Source organism: Astyanax mexicanus, chromosome 14, assembly GCF_023375975.1.
Source record: "Astyanax mexicanus isolate ESR-SI-001 chromosome 14, AstMex3_surface, whole genome shotgun sequence".
NCBI classification, from domain to species: Eukaryota; Metazoa; Chordata; class Actinopteri; order Characiformes; family Acestrorhamphidae; genus Astyanax; species Astyanax mexicanus.
Window position 1 is genome coordinate 20,423,535 of NC_064421.1, and position 21,949 is coordinate 20,445,483.

Here is a 21,949-nt window from a genome sequence, read left to right on the forward strand (position 1 = left end):
TCTCCTTCAAACCTGAACATTTGATGTTACCCAGCAGAATATCATCCAGTCTCATCATAGCATTTTTTGAGTTATGCCTGGATTACTCAGATGAAAGGTACTGTCTAGCATCTGCAGACAACCTAGAAACCTAGATACAGGAAAGGCAGAAGATGAAAGAGAACATGTATGAAGGACAAACACTGACCAAATCTATTTGTAATGGTTGCTTGTTACTAAGTGTTCACTATAGTATTAAATTTGGTTGCTGATGTGTTTTTAAGTGGTTGCTATGGTGAATGGTAAATAGGTGCAACAGTGTGGTGAGTTGAATGCTATGGCATTTCAGGCAGTTTTTATGGTATCCCAGGTGGTTGGTAATGTGTTGTTAATTTTATGTGTGGTTATGTTAATAGTTGGGTGATACAAGTGTATGTGTACCTTTGTCTCCATTCGTCTCTATGAATAAAAAAAACTGCAAAAAACATTTAAACTAAAAGCTATTTAAAAGATTAATCACAAATGTAAATTGTCATAAAAACAATATAAATACACAATGCAACAAAAAAAAAAAATCACACCATTCACAACTCTTAGGCTTTAAATTGAGCTAAAAAAAAAAGAAAGAACAGTCCAGGACATAGAAACCTCCAAGCACAATATACAACAAGACCAAATCATTAGTGAAACACCTCTTTTCAGGGTGTTGATATGGTCAGACAGTGTGTCACAGCTGACCTAAACACTTTGACCCAACATATTCTGCAAGGAGGTGTAATAATGGAGCTGGGTTAATCAGGTCCAGCTTTATATCCCCGCTGCTCCTCTCACTGGCTCGTCCAATGCCATGAGTCATAGTGTACTGTAACAGAGTAATGCACAGTGACTAACTCTGGTCTGGAGCAGGCGGCGGTTCTGTTGCTTAGGCTGGCTCACATTAGCAGGAACATCCATTAGGGAGACACGTAGCACTCAAACACACTCCTACAGGCTCTCAGGGGTGAAAAAAGGGACTTCAGTGTGGAAGAAAATATCAAAGCAGAAACAGGAGGACAAACAAAACCAGAGGACAGCCGCATTCACAACAACCAGAAAGAGATTGTAGGCAAGGAATAGGAATCCCAAGTTGGTTCATGTTGTCATGTAGAGAAGCATTTAGTTTTTGGCAAAAAAAATACAATAAAAAAAAAACAAAAAACATTTGGCCAAAGGCTGAATGCCAAATGTTTTCTTTTTAGCAGGTTCTCAGAACATTTTACTCAACACCATTTTTCTATTCCATCAGGCATATCAAAAAAGCAAAGTACCTCAGCAATGCAATTCCAAGCAAAAATGTACCTTAGCTGTGCTAATTTTGTCACAGATTTACCTCAGCAGTGCTACTCAAGTCACATGAGTGAAAAGTAGAAGTCTTGTTAATCAAACATCCTTCAGCTGGAAAACAGAACATTTGTGTAGAAATAGTGAACAAATAGTGTTATAATTTAAGTCATGCTGTGTGCCTTTGTTCATTTATAAATGTATATATTATTTCAAATATAAAATATTTGTTGTCTGGCTGCTCCCACCCATGTTGGAACTGTATCTAGCTATACAACAGGGTTCCGATGAGGAGTGACAAAGTACAATTTTCAATGTTTGGTAGAAATTTAGTCTTTCTACATGTTTAGCCAAACATCAAAAGTGCTTTTACCTTTTTCAGCTAAATTTTGATTTCCACATACTTGAGACCACACAGCACTTGACAAGATGCATGTTTATTAGCATCAACATATCCCCCAATTCATATGTAAAATGGTGTAAAATACAATCTATACATGAAACATTCTTCAAACCCCACCACATATCATTATGGTACACAGCTTACAAACATAAGCAACCGTCATTCATCTCCTCAGTTTTAGCAACAGTCATGATCTTGGTTGAATAAACCATAATTGAAGGAAACAGGGTTTACTGATCCTTTTTAAGGACAAGTATTTGATGACTGTTATTCTGACAGATCACAGAACACATTTTAACAAGAAGCCAGAGTGCTGGTGCCCCCTAAGGGCTGCTTTCCATCTGTGAGAGATTATCAAACACCTGCGTAGAAGGATCCACTCTAATCATTAGTTACTTTTGTTAGAGCAAATCCTCTATGAAGAATAAATTAAAGCCATAAGTTAAATAGAAGTCAAAAAGTGCCATGCTACTGTGATTGGTGAACAGCTGCTGTTATTATTACGCTTCCAGCTAAAAAGATAGAAAAACAAAAACACTGCTTTTGCTTTGTATTAAAAAGTTACAAACTGAGAAACCGCTTTGTTTGCAACTTCCGTATGGTCTTGCTACATGTCTGAGACCCACCAAAAAAAAAAAAAAAAAAAAAAAAAAAAAAAAAACAGAGCAAGTGCAAGGAAATAAGAAACAACAAATAATTTACAACCTACTAATTTGTGCAGCCAATCTATGATAAAGGGCCCTTGTGAGTGCTGGCCCTTGCAAGAAGGCTCAGAGAAAAGTTTTGAGCTGGTGTCTGGTATACCATCCCCCCCCAATACGGCAGCCAGGACATCCTAAAGCTAATACAGTGAAGCAGAGAGCCCACTCACGAGCTAGGCTCAGCATAACAGTCTGTGTATACTGTGCGAACTGGAACACAACAGAGGACAAGCTTAACACATGAAATACAGGCATTTAATTTTACATATATAATTGCTCATAGTAAACTTTGACAAAAACTGTACCTCAAAATAAAAGAACACAAACAAAGAAGTGAAGGAGAGGCACTGAGTTTTTCCTCCCAAGAATGCAAGATTCTACAGTATGTGCTGTGCATCAACTTAATTATCTGAGCAGAACGTAACAAGACCTTACTTGCATTGCTATACAGATAGGTCTCCATCCATAGCCATCAAAAGAGGAATCAGTCCAAGGTTCAGTAAGTTTGACTCAAACCAAATACCATTCCAGATTGACATTTCCTTCGATAATGCAGTGAGGTCGTTCTTTTAAGTGTCAATTATAATGGTCTTCGAAATAGTCAGAGATTTGTATAAGTGCATCTGTTTGGAGGGAATCTTCCTATTCAGTAGGACACAGACTGCGATCCTTGCAGCAGAAGTAATGGACCACCACACCATTTGGATACCTGGCAAAGGCACTATGCAAATAAAAGACAAAACATTAATATACTCTTATATATATAAATATATGAAACAAAAACGATTTAGTCTTACTATATACATGACAAAGCAATGCTTAATATAAAAGAAATACTGTATAGATATTGAAAAAAACCATAAGATTACATACACTGTATGAAAACAGAACCTTTTCTTGCCTGAAGGTCTGATCTTAATTCCTTTCTGGTTTTAAGTCAGTCATGATTACCAAAATTATTTTTATTTGCTAAATGCTAGACTAGTGGGACAATTTCAGTTACTTTCTACAGTCACAAATGTGGATACATTTTGTTTATGTGATAGCATTGCCTATAAACTTTATGACTTGGGTCAAACATTTTGGGCATCCTTCCACAAGCTAATTTGCTGGAATTCCAGCCCATTCCTCCTTAAAGAAGTGGTTTAATTGAGTCAGAATCATATGATGCCTTACTCCACAGTTTGTTTATGATGGCCACTCCAAAACAATGACCTGGTTGTGATTGTCACTGTGTAACTAATAGGGCAGCATGTTTAGGGTTATTTTGCAGCCAACTTCTGGCTGAAGTCTTGAGCTGTTGCTTAATGGAACACCCCCAAAAACATGATGCTGCCAGCCCCATACTTCACAGCAGGGATGGTTTTCTCAGGCTTACAAGCTTCCCATTTTTTCCTCCAAATGTATAGATGGTCATTGTGGCCAATCATTTCAACTTTAGTTTTATCAGACCACAGGAAGAAATGTCTCTGTCCCTGTGTGCTTTTGCTAAATGTGATCTTGCTTTTTTATGTTGCTTTGGAGTGATGGCTCTTTTATTGCCTTTCAGTCCATGACAGTACAGCACTCTCTTACCAGTTTTAGCAGCATCTTCACAAGTTTTATTTTTGCTTTTGTTTAATGTTCATCCCAATTAAACCAAAAGCTTCCAAGGCCATAATTTAAATCATTTTAGTAATGGAAAGGTTTAGTCTGATTTTACTCAAAAGAACCTATGGTGCTATGTGTCACAGAGCCTTTAAAAGCTGTGTAAAATTCCTTGCAGCACTTCTGTCCTTTACTTTAACTCATGAAATTCCTAAGAGACATACTGAACAAGTGCATCACAGGACAGTGTGTGAATGCGTGTTTGCTCATCTGGCCTTATTTACAGAATATATGTATATTGGGTTAGCGATAGAGATAATAATAGCTTGTTTTACATTTAACTTGTTTTGAACTGACTTCTAGAACAAGATGTTAAATTACATGTTATGAAATTGTGGTGTCATTTATGCTACATCAGGACCATCAGGACCTTAACATATTTACAGTCATGTGTCTTTTTATACAATGTATGTACACATCTGGTTTATATATTGACCATTTTTGACATACCTGTTTCCAATTTTTTTCTTGCACACCCGGCAGGTCTTCTCCTCAGTAATAACACACTTCACCTGCTGATGAAAGATCCGCTCCTCCTGGACCTATACAAACACAGACACACAGTTAGAATGTTACCGTGAGAAATGTTTATTGACAAATAATTAACACTAACATTTAAAACTGACTAATAAATTTAGCCTATCTAGGTTATTTCTAGTTATGGGCAATATAACTTCAAAGCAATATCACAATTAATGTAAGGCAACAGACTGCTCATATTACCTCAATTATGATTCATGCAGAAGTATTATAATAAATGTCATATAGCATTTTTCCTTTGTAGAAGCTGCTTGAGTTTTCTATGTTGCTTCTATGTAGCAGTCTGTGTATTCACACATAGTGGATGAAATATTCCGTGAACGAAAAAAAATAGAATTCTACAAAAAAAAAAAAAAAAAAAAAAAAAAAAAAAAAAAAAGATTATGTTGGTCAAAGATTATGAATGTATGTTTTGATTAAATTCCAATTAATTGCCCAGTTCTATTTTTTTTTTCTATTCAGTGAATACTTTCCCCACAGGAGCACAAATGCGAGATGTGGGAACTAAAAATATGCATAAAGTATGCCTCTCAACCGCTCCAGTAACTCACCCGCAGGAACTCAGCCTGGAGCAGACTCTTAAGGACCTGGTCAAAGCGTTTCCTCTGAGCTTTCTCCTCCAATACACTCTCCAGAAACACGCGGATCTCCCGTATCTGAGTGTTCGCTGGGAGCAGGTTTATGGCCTAGCGCAGGGGGAAGACGGACAACAACATGTAACTGCATGCAGCTGTGATTTATAACAATTTTCTGAGTAGTTATTTAGAATGGTAATTGTCTATAAAACAGATACACAGCGGCCCTGTTCAAACCTAGCATTAAAATGCATCCTGGGAGGTCTGTTCACAAACGATTTTAAAAAATTCACAGCCGGTTATACCTGGTGTTTTTAAATTAAATCTCCTGTGACCCCTATGACAGGATTTCTGCTGGACGAGGGTCCAGTTATGCTAAGAATCTTCCAGTTTTTTCTTGAAAAATTCTCAATAGAGATGAGTCACGTAGTTTCCCTTGGTTTCCCTTGTGCACTGGCCCTGAGTATCACCTTTATCCATTAGCTTTTTATTGTAGCACGTTGAGCTAACTCAGGGAGAGAGTGAACCATGTGAAAAGCAATGCCTTCCTTTTAGCGACACATTTAGACGGTTTGTGACCAATAGAAGCACTGTATCCTGTTCACACCTGTACAATGTGTTGGCCAATTACAATCTGACCATCCCGGATGCATGTTAATGTCTGCTTTGAAAGGGCAAACTGTCTGCAACTTCAATACTAAATAAAAAATACCTTACTATAACTCTATTTGGAATAATCCAATTAAAAGTGTCCGTGTTATATGTATGCTTGTTTTTCTGCAGAAATTTTCCATGTGGGTTAAATATAATTTAAAATCTCATTAAATTAATTTAAAACATTTGTCTACACTTTCCAAGTCCTCCTCTGGTCTGTCTAAAGTTATAAAGGCTAAGCAAACTTTGGTCAGAAACTGTGGACGAGTTCAGAATTTCTCTCTCATAATTTTGATTTTAGTTTTACAGAGGTTAATGTATAATTCATAGTAGTTACTGAATAATAAAATGTATAATGATTAATTAAACCCTTAAAACAAGTCTATTGGAAGAGTACCCGTAAAGGGTTAAATCAGCTGCATGCAGCTCAGAGCTGTGTGGCACTGTATTCCACGTTGCTCACAGCTGAGTACAGCACTTTTGAACTCACTCCACTCTCCAGACATCCTCAGTTGTGGTCTTTCTCTGCATGCTGCCTGGCAAAGGAAGGCCTTGGGCCAGCAGCCAGGGGAAATGAAAGCAACATCACATAAAAACAAATGAGCACGAGCCGGGGAGAGCAGGAGGGAGGAGTGCTGTTCATAGCATACCCATGCTCTACATTCTAAACTGCAAATACTTGGCGCCTTAAACACCTGAAGGTTTATGGGAGTCATGTCCTGCGGTGCAACAACCATTGTGCGAAGTAGAGAGGGAAGGGACAAGGGCTAATGAAGTGTCCTGCTGGAAAACAGCTCTCAATGATGCTTTGTGAGCTCATGTCTGGAAAAGGCCATTTACACAGTGATCATAGATGGTTGGTGCAGTGTAATGGGTAACAGTATTACCATTACAGACATGTTTTTATATTTTATTTGAAAAACAGGGATCTAATAAAGGTCTGGTCTTCACAATACAAGGCATTTTTTCACAGGACCCAAGAAATAGAGGTGTTGATGTACAATAGTTTGGAAAAGTTTATTTCTGGACACCACCAAACCACAGCCAGGCAGACAGGTTGGGTTCAAATGGAAAGAATTCAACCCAAAAGTGGTTGACCAACAAGACCATGCCAGGAACAGAGCATGTAATAGTCCACAAGATCACAAAGGAAGCCATAAGATTATTGGAACAATGAATGATTCTAAAATAGATCTTATTAATGTTTAAATGATAAATGTTTAGAGAATGGAAACAAGGTGGTGTCATGGTTTGGTTTTGCTGCATCTGGGCCAGGACAGCTCAACATAACTGATAAAACGATGCATTCTGAATTATAGCAGCACATTCTTAATAAAAATGTCAGGATATCTGTCCATAAAGAAGGTGTAAATCATGCAGCAAGACAATGACCCTAAGCTCATTTTATACGGTGTACTAAATAATGAATAAGGACAAAATATCAGATTCTGGAAACATTTAGTTGCTGTTATCACTGCTTTAAGTATCTGGTGTGACCCCCTTGTGCAAAGGTTCACATCCTTTTGCCACTCACAGATTTGGATAATTTACCTCAATGAACAAATGACCAACTCTATTAGTTTTTGTCTCCTGCATTTGAGTTGGTTCTGCTTATTTACTTTTAGGACTTGAAAATCTTACGTTTTATGTTCAATTTTTGCAAAAAATATAGAACAATCTAAAGGGTTCACAAACTTTCAAGCACCACTGTACTCACGTAAGATGACTCAAATGTAAGTCATTCTGGATTTCTTTCATACTGCTTTTTGTGCCAGAGAAGCAGTGCCCTAGTACTGCACTTGGACTTGCGTTGGACTCAGAGAAGAAGTGTAATGGACCGAATTCATCATCCCAAATCTTTAAGTAGCTACAAAACAACTCTCACCTTGGTAGTGTTGAGCTTGCTGTGGTGCAGCTCAAGGACCTGCAGGGCAGCCTGGAGATTTGCCTGGGGCTCAGATAACTCCATCTTAATGGGACCAAGACAATGCACATCTGGAGGAGACAGGTACATGCGGAGCAGAGACAGGTACACCTGCAGAGACAACACAGCAAAAATGCACTGTTTTACACTATTCATTAAAACCTGTGGACACATTAAATGTCAGTTTAAAAATAAGACTAAACAGAAAGATACAGATCAAGACGATCAACCTCTGAACAGATATACAATCTAAGAAAGGTCTGAACACAAAAAAGAATAGTTGTATTATATATTCAATGCTTATTTTAATGTGCATTGCATGGGTGTATAGGTTTGTTAGGTGCTGGTTTTGTTAGGAACTCTGGCAGTCACTTTGACACCTGTGATAACACAAAACTTGAGGTATAGCAATTAACATAACGCTTAACACACTGTAGAGTGGGGTATAGAGAATGGGCAGTTGAAATATAACTGTCAATACCAAGAAAATGAACCATAATATTCATTACAAATCCAAGTCAGTATGTAGTTTAACTAAAAGATTTTAAGCCTATCAGAAAAAAACAAACACATCAAACAGCTCCTCCATGTGTTTGATAGATGTTGTAAGCTTTTAGTCCCAGCATGCCAAACCTATATATAAACTTGCAACTGTGTAGAAAAAACAACTTTACAATGTGTGAAGCATGTGTGTATTTATGGAGCCGCACTCACATCTTTACTTCCATCTGCTAATTTGTCATAATGCCTGTGGCAATACCTACAAAAAGGAAATTTACACACAGTTAAAGCCATGCAAAACCAGTTTAAAGTGCACAGTTAAAATGAAGAAGACAATAGCCAAGCAGCTACTTACTCCTCTGCCATGTATGTGTTCTTCAGTATGTGCACATAGATGAATAAAGCTTGCTCGTGTTTTCCCATTCGGCCCAAGAGCAGAGCTCGTTCTTCCAGCAGACCTAAGATAAGATGAGTAGAGAGACATGTGCCATGATTATCAAATTAAGGGCGCTTTCAAACTTATCCTGAATACATACTTTTGCATCCAGGACTGTTTGTTGGTTCATTTGGGGGAAGGACTCGTTATTTCTGTTTGCTTTCACGCTGTGGACTGATTGCATCATAGATACAGTTAAGTTGTTGCTGTCAGTGCTGTCACTGTGCAGAAGCTCTTTCAAACAGGGAGTCTTTCTTATATGGGATTTTTATCCATGCGGGACAGTGCATAGACAAAGTCGTGTATTACAGTAATTTATATTACAATATTATTAGTATACTAGGATATACTGACAGTAAGAAAAGTAAAGCTGTCACACTTGAACAAACATACTAATACCATGGACCAGTTCTTTTTTTGAGTCAACAGAGAGATGATAACCTCCTTAAGCAAAGGCTGGAAGGTTTGTTAAAGACTCACCATCAAATGGGAAGTCACTGATGAGCCTTTCTGGTTCATAGGCCGAGGAAACATCCAGGAAACACAGCAGCTTGTTACGAAATTCTCCAAGCTCACCTTCCTCTTTTCCTGCAGCTACAGCTGGAATACCTATGCTCAGTAACAAATAAACAACATTTGGCAACCTGAAGGAAACAGCATTATTCATTTTGAAATCGAGTACTTATATATAAACAGCACACACAGATACAGCACCCACCTTCAGGCAGTGAGTTGAGATACTCCTTCATCAGGGTCTGTACTCTCTCCAGGTAGAGCTGGATCAGTACGTTGTGGAACTCAGGGCCCATTTCATCCCACACATGGATAATGTGCTCCAGATATGGCACAGCCAGCTCCTTGAAGCCCTCCTTTAAGAAGTCCAGCACTTTGTCTCTTGGAAGCATTTCTACCTCTGGCAGGTCCTCTGTGAAGATCTGTTGGCAAAAAAAGACCACAGTAGAATCAATTAATATCCATCAGCACTCTTCATCATAAATGTATGCATTTAGTGTGGATAACTCACTCATTGTCAAGCCCTTAATCCATAGTGTGGATAATCATATTTTATATGTATTTTAATCTTGTAATATGTAAACGGAAGAAAAAAAGGCAAAAGCTGGCAGAACATGTTTAACTGCAAAGTTAACCTTAAGCACCTTAATCTATAATTAATGATTCAAGAGCAGTAGGATGCTTATTTCAGCTCTCACCTTCAGACCGTCCTCTGGGCAAATCTTCAGCACCCATGGGGAGAACTCAAAAATGATACCCAGATTCTCTGTGCCTTATTAAGATAAACAGATTCATGTCAGCATGCTTAAATTATAAATGTAGAGGTCACAAACATGTTACAAACATTATTAGAACTTTCTTATACAGCCCTTCATAAACTGATTATAAACAGATACATGCAGTTTTTTATGAAGTTGTCATGTAAACAGCATACGATTAGGAGTGGTGGGTCACCCTTTTATTGGACACTTACTTGTGACCAATAAAATGGGTTTTAGTGGTGTGCTAAGAGACAAGCTGGTGGCTTTTGTCCTGTCTGTGCTCAGGAGTATCCCTCCAGAGTATAAAGAATACAGGCTTTATTTGTTTTCCTCACTAAGCAAAGAAAACTGAACTAAACTAAAAGTAGTGGCGTTGTTGGTGGAACTGGCCTGAATTTAGTGCTGCAGAGCAATTGGAGCAAGCCATTGTTAAGCGGACCTCTCTCTCTGACTTGAACGTTTCTTGCAACAAATTAAGACGTAATTTCACGTTATAAACTGACCGTAACTATATTTGCTGTTTCCTCTATGCAAGTAGCTTATCTGTGTAGCTAATACAGGACTCAGGGAGCCACATAGAACTGTGTGGCTTTAGTGATAACTACACTCTGATTTCCTAGATCAGGGTAAGAAACCTGATTATAAAATCTAATAAAGAGAACTGGATTTTAGCCCAGTAATCAAATTTCACAGTTCACATATACTTATAACTGGAGCAGTCTCAGATTTTTCAGTCTGAGCAGACCCTGGTACCAGAAATTAGCAAGCATCGTTTAACACAGCACGCGCAAGATGGGGATAGAACACTTTCAGAAAGATTGTGAAAATGAAGGATTTTAATAATATTCTATCTGATTACCCTAGTTCATCTAAATGCATTGATCGGATTGCTGACAAAATGTTCAGCAGTAAAGGGAGTATAAATTGCATGTAAACACATTTACTAACGTTGCAGCAATATTTCAAATCAAAGTGAAAAATGCGACAGATAAACACAGCGACATTTAGACTTAAAATTCAGTCTTAACCGTTGAGAGTGTAAAGTTAAGCAAAGAAAGAAAACACTTTTAGACAGCAGAAACCCATACAAACTTAATCTCTAACTGTCCTGGTTTCGTAGCAGCACTGTATAATGTGATAATGCTTTCTAAATCCTAACCAGGTGTTCCCTGAACAGAAAACGAAACAGGAGACAGTGTGAATGGCTGTAAACGGTCACACACCCACCTAGCCTCTGGAGATACTGCACTGTCCTCTCATGACCCTTCAGAGGGGAGTTGGCTTTAGTGGATTGATCCAGAAGGACCTGCAGGGCTACAGAGAACCATTTCCATTAGAACAGAGCTTGAAAGGCCTCTTCAGCACTTCAGCACATTTCAGAGATATCACTGACATGACGAACAGACAGTTTTATGATCGATGTGTTTATACAGAACACTGCCTTGGCAGAGACACAACTGTAGCATGCATAGTGCTGTGACTGGTTTAAATAAGCATGGAAAGAGAAGATAGAATAAAAGACAGAGAGAGATTGTGAGCGAGAGTGAGTGTAAGAGAGAGTCATTAGCAGCTGCCTTGTCTGTAGGGCATTACGTCACTAGAACAGCTTGCTGCAGCAGTCTGATTAAAAACACTCGCTGTGAACATGAGCACATCTGAATGCTCACCAAATACCATTAACATCCAAATGACTTAAAGATGCCTGTGCTTTCATGAAAGCTGAACAAATGTTAAGTCTCTGGGGAGCATTTACGCGAAGGCAACATGCTGACAGTACTGCGGGAAACTGTTCCAGGGTGTTATTTTCAGATACTGCCATGCTTTATAAGCATGCTGTAATTTCTACAGCTACTCTCACATCTCATTACATAATTTCAACATCATTATGTCTGAAAATAACAGCACAGCAAGGTTTAATTCATGGAAATAGAAGATTTTTTTGTATTCTGTTTCTACAACAAAAAGAGTGAACCAGGGACGCACACTGCTACTTCTCATAACTAAAATCATGAACTAGAAAATCCAGGTACACAGAAAGAGCTGAACCGCTTTCAGCTTTTGGGTAAGTATATGGAACTGAAAGCATGCATTTTGGGAGGCTTTTTTGTAGATCCACAATTCTGCAACATGACAACAACCTCATTCGTATCACTTTCTGTAATTTCATCACTTTTTTTAAGTAAGCTAGTACCAACCTGACACAGCATTCTGTTCACATTTTTAAAAAGGTGAAAACAACACATAATACACAATTTTTTTCCAAAATAAAATGTTTCAGCCAATAACCTATATAACCTGTAATTTTCCGTAGATATGAAGATATATGCGATGTCCCATTATCCTAAATACTATGCAACAAGTATAAAATATTTTTGGTGATGTAATGCTATATTGTATTATCTCAGTATTTACCGACCCTTCATAACATACAGAATGAGGTTATTTGTATACACCTTTGTAAATATGCATATCTCTCATGGAACTCATTTTGTGTCATACAACTGATACGATTATTTTTTTCTAAATTCAATATAACATTATATAATATTACAATTAAAAGTTATAACTAAACATTTCTCATACAGAAACAGTGTGCATGTTTATTTTCTTTTAAATGCAGTGCTTCCACCTGATCATGTCATTTATTAAACCATACTACATTGCACAGCACTGTGAACCTCCCCTTTGCTTCTTTTGCCATCATTATATATTTGTATGTATTTGTTTATGTAAACCACTTAGAAATGATTAAGTGTTCAAAACAACTACATAAACCATAGCATTGGTATCTGAAGTTCTAAAATTGTGTAAAGCCAAGTGATTCATGCTGATCCATTATTTGCAAGAATAAATTGCTTGGAATCAAATGCTTAACCACAGGCAACAGCCTGTATGGCACTTTGCTGGAATGCATAATTGTTTAACAAGTGGTAACTTTATCCATTAAAACAAAATATTTAAAATCCAAGTACCACTGAAATGGAGAGTGCTTGATGCTGAGAGCAACAACAGCATCTGTTAAAGTGTCAATGTTTGTGCCACAAGGGCACTGAAGCCTGTTGAAAAATGAACAGAACGCTAGGCTTACCTTTCTGATGTAAGCCCTTCTTCTCATAGAGGATAATGAGCTCGCTGTATTTGTGGGCTTTCTTCAGCACATACTCACTCTCCTCTACATGACAGTGGTTGTTCTCCAGGCGCAGGAGGGGTGATACTAAGGCGACATTTGTCTAGATACATTGTAACGAATAGATTAGCATTCACACAAATACGGTCAAAACAAATTACTGACAAACTTGGACAGATATAGGTGGACTTACATGGAGGTAGCATTTAAGCAGGGTGGTGTCTATGATCTGAAGGAGCTTTTTACGGCTTTTGATTGTGGGTGTACCTTCCATAAGAGGGGAGGTGGTTGAGGGGTCTGAGTCATTCAGCTGCTTTACTAAATGGCTGCGTTTCTATGAAATTAAACCAAGGAAAATGTGTTAGTTAGTACACAAATATAAGGTATTCAAAGTCTTTAAAAAGCAAGACTTCTAAGACAGTCAGATTACTTATGTCTAAATAAAAGCATGGCCAATAAAAAATAAAAGAGCTAGCGGAAATTTCCATTTGATAATCCACAATTTACAAAATAAAAAATTCTGCTTGATAAAATACTAGTTTTTTAGATAATGAGTTATTATCCATACAATTGTGGATTGTGGATTTCAGCGTGAACAATACGTTTTAAAACTTAAACTTTAAACATTTATTAAACCACTTCATTGAAGAAAATGGAGATACATTTGGTTTAAAGTAGAGGAATAAAAAAAAAAACACAAGACAGAAATCTTTTGCTTTATTCCTGCTCAGTGATATGTCTGTGTATGTGTTTGTGTACGCATGTGAGTGTATACCTGTGTTAAGTAGTCAATGAGAGCTAAGTGGGCTTTCTCGAGCTCAGCTCCTGAGAGAGTGGGCAGTGGGTTGGGGTAATGCAGCTGTTTCCGATAGTCAGAGGGTAGTAGGTCTGGATACAGTCCAATCACATGTGTAGGATCTGTAATACAGAATAAAATAGGAAGTCCAGCAAAACAAAACCAGTACCAAATCAGAACTGTTTGATAACATTCTTACAATAATCTACCCAACCTGGATTTTAACCTGATTATAATAATCTCCTTACAAACATTCAGAACTCAGAATGCCAAGTTTCTTATAAAATTAATGTCTAAATTTACCAGCTGGTCAGTTACCCATACTCTACATATTGTTTCATGCTTACACTACATCAATAAGTTCAATAAATATATAAACAGAACTTTGGATGCTGTTATAGGTCAAATATTGTTATTGACCAGATATATAATTCTCCACCTCACCTGTTCCAAGCTTTGCAAACACCTGCATGGAGTCATCGAAGCGCTTCTGACAGAAAAGATTAAAGGCATATAGGTTCTGGATGTGGTGAATCTGCTGCCTTTTATCACCATCGGAGTCATCCTTCATTTTCTACCAGAGAGAAACAGAGCAAAAGCTGGTGAAAAGGGGCAAGGTATATAAACTCAGCTGGCCAGCAACGTCAGTCAACGTTAATTTCAGGTTGGATGTTGGTCAGGAAGTCAGATGACAAAAAATTAACATCAGGATGACGTCTAATACAATCTAATAACTCTCCAATTGCTGATCTAAAATCTTCCCAGAACACTGCTCCATGTCACATATTACAAAACGTCGCTGTCAGTCCAAAACTCTCCAAATTGGAAACTTTGCAATAAAAGAAAATATATAAACATGTAATGGATGTCAATGTAATCATTTTTATTCCTGTTCATTTTGGAGCATTCCTATTGGTCCATTCATTGTCAATTTCAATATAAAGGACAATTGCCTAAAAAAGGTAAAAAGTTACACAAGGTGTTTGTGTAAAACTTATAATAAACAAGAATACACTGAAAAAAAACAACACATTTTCTTTGTTCTTTGTTGTTTGATTTTTAAATAATTAATTATTTCCATTAAGTGCATTTATTTGACATGACACCTATTTGTAATCATATGAGTAGCATGTGGTCCATCAGGGAAATTTAGTCCTTACTGTGCTTGCGATACATTAACTCACCGCCAACTGAAGAGCCAGCTCAAACTGCTTGTCTTGCAGGAGCTGCCGGATCTGGCTGGCTATGGAGACTGGCACAAGTCGCCAAACAAAATGGTTGCTGGCAACGTACACTATATTGGGCCTGAAAGCAAAAAACAATGGGCAAGGAGAGAAAATTGCAGACAATTAAAAACACTATTTTAAGACAGCTCATAACTTGAATCAATGATGACTGCATCAGTTTTCCAGGCTACATTTGCTGTGAAGTTTATTAATAATACATTCTATTAAGTGATTCACACTGTGAGCTGTGAATATCTCACCCAGCAGAGGTGATAAAGCGTGGCCTCTGAAGCTCCACACTCTGCACCAGCAGCCTGGGCTCAAAGGTACGGATCTCCACATACCGTGGCAGCACTGCAATAATATATGGGGGCTGGTGCTCTGATGGTGTAAAGAAAAACATTGACAAAATGTGAGACAAAAAAAAAATGTAAAACACATTATTTATGATATACAGCACAATCATAAATGTAGGAAACAATCAACTAATCAACATGACGACTAGGGGTGTAATAAAACATTGATACGTCAAAGTATTAAAAAAATAATACATTAAAATTTTATTTTGTACTGATTTTCAAAAACACAGTATACATTTTTAAATATTAGTTTATATGTAAATATTAGCGGCAGACAGTGGTTCATTTAGTGGTGTTTAAACCCTGTTCGATAAATAGAACTGTTATACTCTCACTGTTATTTGATTTAAACCATTGCAATATATTGCCTTGATTACAGAACCTCAATATATTGCGATATATCAAATCATAACCTGTGCGCCCTCATATGTATATAAGTTCTTGTCAAAACACAGCCCTAATGAGGACATAATAATCTTTAAATAGTAGGAAACATTTGACATTAATTACTTAATTATCTTCTCTAGAGGCATTTGACATTGCACCTAATCAAAATCATTTCAGAAGAAAAGGCCGACTATTCCATTTAAAATACTGAAAACGTGTTCCATAAACATGACCATGGGTAATATGTAGTCCATCAGCGAATCTAAAGCCCCCAAGTCACAAGGAGCAGGAAATCCATCTGGAGCCAGAGTCCAGGAACGGGCAGGTCTCTGATCACAATGAAAGACTAACTTGAAGCCAGGGCCCTAAAGGTCTTATTTGTGCACAAGCTGTGCAGAGAGGAAACAAACACTGAGGGCATGCTTTGCTGCAGCCTACCAAAACCAGTGATCTACATTTCAATGAGAAATTACTCTCTATTTAGCTTCAGCTTAAAGGATTCACTTCCCTTTTCAGAGTGAATGTGCCTGAAATGTTAAAGTAGGGACACACATGAATAATGTTGCTGTACTTTTTACAAAACAGCACAGCTACACTATGAGAATGAACAAACATTTAGTCATTTCAACATTTAGCCTTCTCAATGAATTTACAATTTAGCAATTAAAGGTCATTGAAGTAGTGAAATAGTAAATTAAATTAACCATGTGATGCAGTCCACAACCCCATTTTTTTTTCTTCAGTTGGGATGCTTGTCAGTTTAGTTTCACAGGGAATTAAATGTATTTGTAAATAAACATTTCACAGTTACATTTTCATTTGTAGCACAAATGTATAGGTACTTTATATAAAAATAAATGCAGTACAACAAAAATCTACCCTGCACTGTCTCAATTGAATCCCTTTTGCTCTGAAAGCAGATATACTGCCTCTGCTGGTAGATGAGTAAACTCCAATTTATGCATGCTCGTCTAGATTATTATGCAACATACACTGTATAAGTAATTTTCAAGCACTATACCAGGGTTAGATTTATGACCACTGAGTGCATTTTTGGTTGGATATTGTAGGATGATGGGCCAATGATAATAGCTTTTTTTTCTCTACAGAAGTGTTTAAAGCTGCTGTGCTCGACACTCACTAATAAACAACAGACCGCAAGGAAACAAAGGTACACAGTACTTCCTCAAATAGCAGCTAAATATTAGGCAACATGACTTGCCTTATCTGTGCACCAGAGGGCTCAACTTATCATATATTTTTGGGCATACACTTTTGAAATATAGGCACTAATATCTGTTCTAGGGTGTATATCAAGATATGATGGCTCAAACAGGACAGGTGACAAATTTATCATTTTATAAACAATTATTGTAACGAACAATGGACACTAAATTAAGCATCTATGTTACAGACTAGATGAGGCCTTGGATCACACATGCTAATATGTTTGTAAAGTAATTGTACAACCCACATTGGTGAAAGTTCATAATTAAAGAAAAATAAAAAATGATTAACAGAATTTGAGCAAAAAACAAATAACATACACGTGTAAGATAATGCTGGTTATTGGTTTCGATTAATTGCCCAGTTCTAAATTAGAGTGAAGAACAATTAAGGAAGGAGACCTGTTAATCCTTACCCATTGCAACAGGGATGTCGGTCCAGTTGAGGGCACACTTTTGAGTACACACTCCTTCTTCATTTAAAACAACTGTGAGGTCATCCTGACCAACTGCCACTTTCCCATCAGCCAATGGTGCAACCAGCGGCTCTAGCTGCTTTCCTGTTGGAAACAGCTCTTTGATTGAGCCACGTCCATCCATCTAGCAATGGTCAACGAAAAAAAGAGTAAAGACTGTTGGTAGATATATACATGTCATGCTGGGCTTGGCATAAATCTAATTTACGCAGTTGTCCTCTTACCCCAGACAGAGTTATAATGTTTGTCTAAATGTGTGTATGATAATGTACTTGTAATAGAGCCAATGTGGAATGCAAGACAAATTTTAAGGAAACTATAAACTATAAGTTTATATAAGTGTATCGTATTGTATTGTAGTGTATTGCAATTATCTAACATGTTTGGTGTTCACACGTTGCTTCTGTGTTTGTGCACTCATATACAATGCTAATGTTGTATGAATAATAAAAATTTATCTTAAAGTGCATCCAGGTCATCAATAAGAATACTTGATTTAGTTTATAGCACAATATGGTTTCTATAAACAATAACAATGAACAAAGTAACTAAATGCTAGAGAAACCTATTTAAACACAATGACTGTTTGTTATGATCCTTTTGACAGTAAGTCATAGTGCGTCCTAAATTAAATCATTAGATTTGCGCAACCTTAAAGAAGGTTGAGATATGGTTTGAAGAGGTAAAATATTTTTTAATGTAATGTTAGCTCATAGCTGCAGCACTAAACTGCAGAACCAGAACAAACATACCAAATATGTCTTGGATGGAGCTACTTTGGGGTAAGAATAGAAACTGGGTAAATCAGATTCTTTTTCGCTGAGCTATTTAAAAAATATATAAATGCACTTTAAAAATATGGATTCAACATACTCGAATCAGGTAGTAATCACGTTTGAAACCAACACATATGGAATTTTCACACCAGGCCATGGACTTGGGAATATCTGGTACTGCTAAATCTCCCTACAAGACACAATACATTTTTAAGAAACAGCAATATGACATTATTTAATCAGAAAGACAATTAATAAATTACCACCTTCAAACTTACCTGCAGCTCATGGAACTCCCTGTCTTTCCAGTAGTACAGCTGTAGTTTCTTTTTTACAGCAACACACATCCGCAATTTTGCTTCACCGGAGGAGGTTTGCTAAGGAAGGCACAAGAAAACTCAACTTCATGCAGTAAGAATGTGAGGGAAATATGTATTAATAAAGACTGGTTTGTCAACACTGGTTATATTATGTAGTTTAATAAATACAATGAATTATTCAATGTGCAGGAAAGATTTAGAGTCATGATTGACAACAGCAGAGTCATGAGTCATGATTGACAACAGCACACACACACACACACACACGCACGCGCACATCCATACAGACCTGCAAGTCACAAGCAAAGAGTGTAGCTCCTCTAGCCTTTGATACAACAGTAATCTGCTGAAAAGTGAGTAGGTCATGGACGTGGATGTTATTCTCTGAAACAAACAAGGATACAAAACTGATTATTACATGATGCACAGTGTGTTAACACTACTGAAACTTGCTAAAGCAAAATTTATAGTGAGAACACATATTCAATAACAACAGTATACAAAATAAACGTAAAGTCTTACCCAGCAGACTGACCAAAATCTTGTACTGGGAAACAACATACAGCTGGTGGTGGAAAAGAGAATTGTCAGAAGTCACATGTTTATATTAAAGGGGGCACTCCAGCCAAAAGGAAAAAGGTAACCATCCTTACATTTGTTGTAAACACACATACTCCTGCACAAAGATGGGCAAACCACATTTCCCTGCTGTAACAAACCTTCTAAACTTGGCAGTTAACAAGTGAGTTGAGTTAGGAGTACTTATGCAAGAAAAATAAAAAAGCAGGAATCCAGCACCCCCAAGACTGCAACTTCCCACCATTGCTGTATAGTGGTAAGTAGATTTAAAGACAAGTATAATTCACTTCTATATTCATTTTTATTTGAAATGTGCATGTAAAACAACACTAAACAACAACTAAACTACATAGCATTTTGAATAGAGACTTTCCATTCAAAAAGGAAATATAGTCCACAACCTAAATTAATCTCTCCCTGGGAAACTGACCCAAAATGTCAAGTGCCTTTTTAGACAGAAACAAGCATACCTGCTGTATCTTCTTTGAGAAGTTCTTGTTGGATTTCTCAAGTGTTACTTCAAATCTATTCGTACCTGTATGAAGTGAGATCAAAAGAGACAGAATTAAAAATTATAAATAAAGTAATCAGAGAGTCTTATGCCTCTTAATGTCCTACCTGCATCCTTCTTGATTCTGTAGAGAAGGAGGTGGCCTGGTTTTGTACCCACAAGCAGCCAGTCCTCTGCATAAACAACATGAACATATTGTAGAACATTTTCAACATAGGTGGTTTAAACACAACGTCTGTTTAATTGTGTTAATGAACTGGGAAAACCTTTTAGCTACAGTATCAAATGCAACTGAAGCAAGGGAAGCAGACGATAAGCAGATGAGCAATGCTATCTGATAGTTGTAGCATTTCCTCACAAATTCCCACAAGGATAAAGATCAATCTTACCCCAGGCCGCAAGGCAGTCGATCTGTAGGGGCAACTTCTCCAAAATAGGTACGGGCTCATAGGCGTCATGCATGGCGGCAGATTTAGCAATCAAAAAGCTAGAAAATAAAACGACTTTAAAGAAAAGTGGAACTGTAAGGTTTAGGTGGCATCTGCGAACCGGGAAGCTGATGAACTGAAAATAAGCCCTTATCGAGCCTAGCTATCGTTCCCTAGCTCACAGCAACAGTGCTCAGAGCTCACATACCAGTTACACAACCCCACTAATTCTAATTAAACTTTCGGCTAACCCTTCTGCTCCATCTCCCGTATTTCCACCACGAATGTAAAAAGTGTGACAGCGTCAGAAAGTGAATATATCACGGGTACAGTGAGCGCTAGCGGCGCGGCTAATTAGTTAGCTAGCTAGCGCTGCTGTATAGAGCTGCCATGGCTAACGCTAGCTAGCTCCTTTAGTCCGAGTGTCAACAAAGCCACAACTGAACTAAATACATTTCATCCCATATTCCGACTCAGATAAGTTCGTGCCAACCTCGGAACCCCCTAGCTATTCCCAGAGAACACCAAACCCCCGGTAAAACAGGCCAGTTCGGGGTGTTGACAGTTTGTAGGCTCGCTAGCTAGCTAGCCAACTCGCAAAGAGCTGTGACCGACTCGTAAACGATTCATTCATTTCAACCGATTCCTTCCAGTAAACAGACCGAACTGGTTCAACTGCATTACACACTCACAAAGTCACACACAGAACAAAGCGGATTGAATTTACTATTGTATTCATTAATTATGATTAAAATAATATTAAAGAAGCAATGCAACAAATGGTCTATTTAATCTGTTTTTGTTTGTTTTGTTTTGTTTGACTTAAGAACTAGAATAACACGAGACATTTTCCACTACTACTTACTATATACAGCTCCGGAAAAAAAAATTAAGAGACCACTTTAGTTTCTGAAACACACTTTTAGACAGTACTTTGTTGGTGCTGCACTGTCTATTTTATTAGTATGTCTCATGTCTGTTGTATTTATTGTAGTATTTTAGCTATGTTGAACAGTTTGTGGCAGGTTTGCCCTTTTGTTGTCTATATTGTACAAGATAAAGGAACGTAATTCCATTGTACTGTACTCAGATAAAATTACAATAAAAGTTTCTGGACTTGAAAAATCATGTTGACATTTTTGAACTACCCAGCAAAATATAATTATAGCTATATGAAGGAATTGAGGCTTCGAGAATTTTAGGCTTGGAAAGAATCGGTTCCTTAGACTGAATCAAACTCCCCGTGACTCTCGCTCAGCTGTGTGAACGCTTTCAGCGCCGTGACAGGCACGTGATATACGTCAAAGCTCACGAGAGCCGAATTACACGTTACACCTCAGCCTATACATACAGACATACACATGTTATGCTGTGTTTGGTTTGCAGTGTTTCTTCGTGTAATATTTTATTGATATGTTTAAAGTAAAGTATGACCAAGAATGCCTCTTTTCATCAACTCACTTATTGTTAAACACCCCAACAGACAGTCATTACAGCTATATGAAATTATTTTGTGTAAGTTGGTAAATATGCTAAATGTAAATATGTTAAAACTGAACTGAATATAGTATTTAGCTGATTATTTACAGGCCATAGCAACATTGTTAAGCACCATTTTATCTTTCAGTGTTTAATTTCTTTTCCAAACGTAACAAACTGAATTAAAATACATAATTGGTGGATTCTGAATACATTAACATAATTCTTAACATCTTTTTTCCCCATTAGAGCTCAGCATTAATGTACAGTATATATAAACACGTATGTTCTAACATATATTAGTG

At 37.3% G+C, this 21,949-nt stretch overlaps 1 protein-coding gene across 1 annotated transcript; it reads right to left on the reverse strand.

The window, feature by feature from the left end:
- Positions 1-1,720: 1,720 nt before the first annotated feature.
- Positions 1,721-20,790, reverse strand: vps39 (VPS39 subunit of HOPS complex). Its single transcript, XM_007253814.4, has 24 exons — positions 20,127-20,790; positions 19,845-19,910; positions 19,697-19,761; positions 19,170-19,212; positions 18,937-19,031; positions 18,606-18,704; positions 18,425-18,517; positions 17,492-17,675; positions 15,364-15,484; positions 15,062-15,182; positions 14,322-14,451; positions 13,857-13,999; positions 13,275-13,415; positions 13,043-13,184; positions 11,182-11,268; positions 9,892-9,965; positions 9,399-9,615; positions 9,161-9,289; positions 8,600-8,702; positions 8,458-8,503; positions 7,705-7,854; positions 5,142-5,276; positions 4,501-4,592; positions 1,721-3,124 (listed from the first exon to the last, which is right to left on the reverse strand). Exons 1-24 carry the CDS (start codon positions 20,197-20,199, stop codon positions 3,046-3,048), a joined length of 2,628 nt encoding a protein of 875 aa, XP_007253876.1. The 5' UTR covers positions 20,200-20,790; the 3' UTR covers positions 1,721-3,045.
- Between the last annotated feature and the right edge of the window lie 1,159 nt (positions 20,791-21,949).

Excerpts from the sequence above, each read along its gene's own strand:
- vps39 (XM_007253814.4), bottom strand. The coding sequence starts at position 20,199 with ATGCATGACGCCTATGAGCCCGTACCTATTTTGGAGAAGTTGCCCCTA. Across the intron at positions 11,269-13,042 it reads GAAGGGCTTACATCAGAAAG|CCCTGCAGGTCCTTCTGGAT; the intron begins GTAAGCCTAGCG and ends GGTTCTCTGTAG. Across the intron at positions 3,125-4,500 it reads AAGAAAAAAATTGGAAACAG|TGCCTTTGCCAGGTATCCAA; the intron begins GTATGTCAAAAA and ends TTATTTGCATAG.